This window comes from Otolemur garnettii, unplaced genomic scaffold (assembly GCF_000181295.1).
Source record: "Otolemur garnettii isolate 467f Iridium unplaced genomic scaffold, OtoGar3 scaffold00263, whole genome shotgun sequence".
Lineage (NCBI taxonomy): Eukaryota > Metazoa > Chordata > Mammalia > Primates > Galagidae > Otolemur > Otolemur garnettii.
In genome coordinates, this window is record NW_003852658.1 from 210,717 (window position 1) to 213,127 (window position 2,411).

General features: G+C 45.5%; 1 protein-coding gene across 1 annotated transcript in view; it reads left to right on the top strand.

Moving 5' to 3' along the window:
• LOC100950797 (5-hydroxytryptamine receptor 3E) overlaps positions 1 to 2,303 on the top strand; it is a 7,884-nt gene extending 5,581 nt beyond the window's left edge. Inside the window, exons 4-7 of the mRNA XM_012813405.2 lie at positions 497 to 606; positions 776 to 945; positions 1,959 to 2,131; positions 2,286 to 2,303. Coding sequence (XP_012668859.1) covers positions 497 to 606; positions 776 to 945; positions 1,959 to 2,131; positions 2,286 to 2,303 — 471 coding nt within the window. The remainder of the gene's footprint in view (positions 1 to 496; positions 607 to 775; positions 946 to 1,958; positions 2,132 to 2,285) is intronic.
• The last annotated feature ends 108 nt before the right edge of the window (positions 2,304 to 2,411 follow it).

The window sequence follows — 2,411 nt, forward strand, 5'->3', positions numbered from 1 at the left end:
AAACCTTGCTGGGTAGTAACATATAATAAGCTCTGAACAACATTACACTTTGCAAAATCCTTCCATAAACCCTATTTCATTTGATTCCCACTGCTGCCCTTATTTTCATAGTAAGGAAATCCTAGCTCAGAGAGGCTGACTTACCAGTGTTTCAGCTCTAAATCTTTTTCCTACTGTACAAAGGAGAGGATTTCCCTGATCCTCAGTAATTTCTCACTAAAGTGGAAAAGCAGAGGGGCCAAAATTTATGAAGAAATGAACACAAGGAGGGTCAATTTTATCTGTAACTATGATTTCTTGTGGGGGAAGATTCAAAATACTGACTCTACAAAGTTGAGCGGTAGATATACAAATAGTTATTATATTGCATTATATACTTTTCTATGTGCTTGAAATATTCTATAACTTCTGTTTTTTTAAAAGAGGAAATTGAAGGACAGGAGAAAATAACTCCAATGCATGTCAGGCTCTCACCTCTCCTCCACCTGGCCTATAGGTCTGGGATAACCCGTTTATCAGCTGGAACCCAGAGGAATGTAAGGGCATCACTAAGATCAGTATGGCAAGCGAGAACCTGTGGCTCCCAGACATTTTCATCGTTGAGTTGTGCGTATCAAGGGCTGGGAAAGTCAGAGGGAAGTCCCATCTCCTGAAATCAGTACAGATTATGATTTACCATTGGGGCTACCAGAAATGGTCTTTAGATGGCTAAGAAACAACCAGAGAGATAAGAAAAAAGCCGCAGCACCTGCCTCCCACCTCATTTCTCTTCCAGCGTGGATGTGGATAAGACCCCACATGGCCTCACAGCATATGTAAGTAATAATGGTCGCATCAGGTATAAGAAACCCATGAAGGTGACCAGCATCTGTAGCCTGGACATTTTCTACTTCCCTTTTGACCAGCAGAACTGCACACTCACCTTCAGGTCATTCCTCTACACAGGTAAGCTGCAGTGGGGTCTCAGGGATGGGGGTGAATGAAAGCAACCAATGAGGCAATAAAAAATAAAATATCAGGCTCGGCGCCTGTGGCTCAAGCGGCTAAGGCGCCAGCCACATACACCTAAGGTGGCGGGTTCGAATCCCCAGCCCGGGCCCGCCAAACAAACAAAAAAAAAAATGATGGCTGCAACTAAAAAAAAATGGCCAGGCGTTGTGGTGGGCGCCTGTAGTCCCAGCTACTTGGGAGGCTGAGGCAGGAGACTCGCTTGAGCCCAGGAGTTGGAGGTTGCTGTGAGCTGTGATGCCACGGTACTCTGCCCAGGGGGACAGCTTGAGGCCCTGACTTAAAAAAAATAAAATAAAATAAAACAAAAATAAAATATCAAATAATGTTGAGTAAATTGTGACCAAGACGTATGGGTGGAACAACGAATAAGGCTCTATGGATACAAAAATATTGTCCATAAAGGCAGAACCCAGTGGGGCACGGTGATGCACGCCTATAATTCTAGCACTCTGGGAGGCTGAGGCAGAGGACGGCTAGCGCTTAAGAGTTCAAGACCAGCCATAGCAAGAGCAAGACCTCATCTCTACTAAAAATAGAAAAATTAGCCAGGTGTTGTGGTGGGCACCTGTAGTCCCAGCTACTTGGGAGGCGGAGGCAGAAGGATCACTTGAGCCCAAGAGTTTAAGGTTGCTGTGAGCTAGGCTGATGCTATAGCACTGTAGCCTGGAAAACAAAATGAAACTATGTCTAAAAAAAGAAAGGAAGGAAAAAAAGAAAGAAGGGAGAGAGGGAGGGAGGAAAGAAGGAAGAAAGGAAGGAAGGAAGGAGAAAGAAAAGAAAGGGCAGAACCCAAATCTGTCTTATCATCATCCCAAGCTCCTAGCACACTTCCTGGCAGATGGTATTCACTCAGACATCCTTGCTGAATAGAAAGATGGGGAAAGAGAGCACAGTTTTGTCAGGAAACTGTCTCCTTGGAGGATGATTTGGATGGGTCTCCCTTTCAGTGGATAGCATGTTGCTGGGCATGGAGAAAGAAGTGTGGGAGATAACAGACACATCCCGACACATCGTTCAGACCCATGGAGAGTGGGAGCTCCTGAGCATCAACAAGGCCTCCCCAAAGATGTCTGTGGGAGGCAACCTGTATGACCAGATCATGTTCTATGTGAGCTCAGAGGCCTTTACTTTTTTCCTTCCTTTCTTGCTCCTGCCCTTGCCTAGAATCGCCACCAAACAAATATCTCCCGTTTCAAGGTCTCTCAACCTTACCACTCTCTGCCTGAGGCCAGAATCCTCTCCCCAGCTGCCCATCCTAACTCTCCTTCCTAAAGCTCATGCCTCTGGCCTAACTTTCTTAGCTAGTTCAATATCAGATTAGGATGCTGCATTCTACATAGCTTCAGATCCCAGGTGTGATCAGACCAATGAAAAAGGCGCAGACAGAAACAGTCACTGCT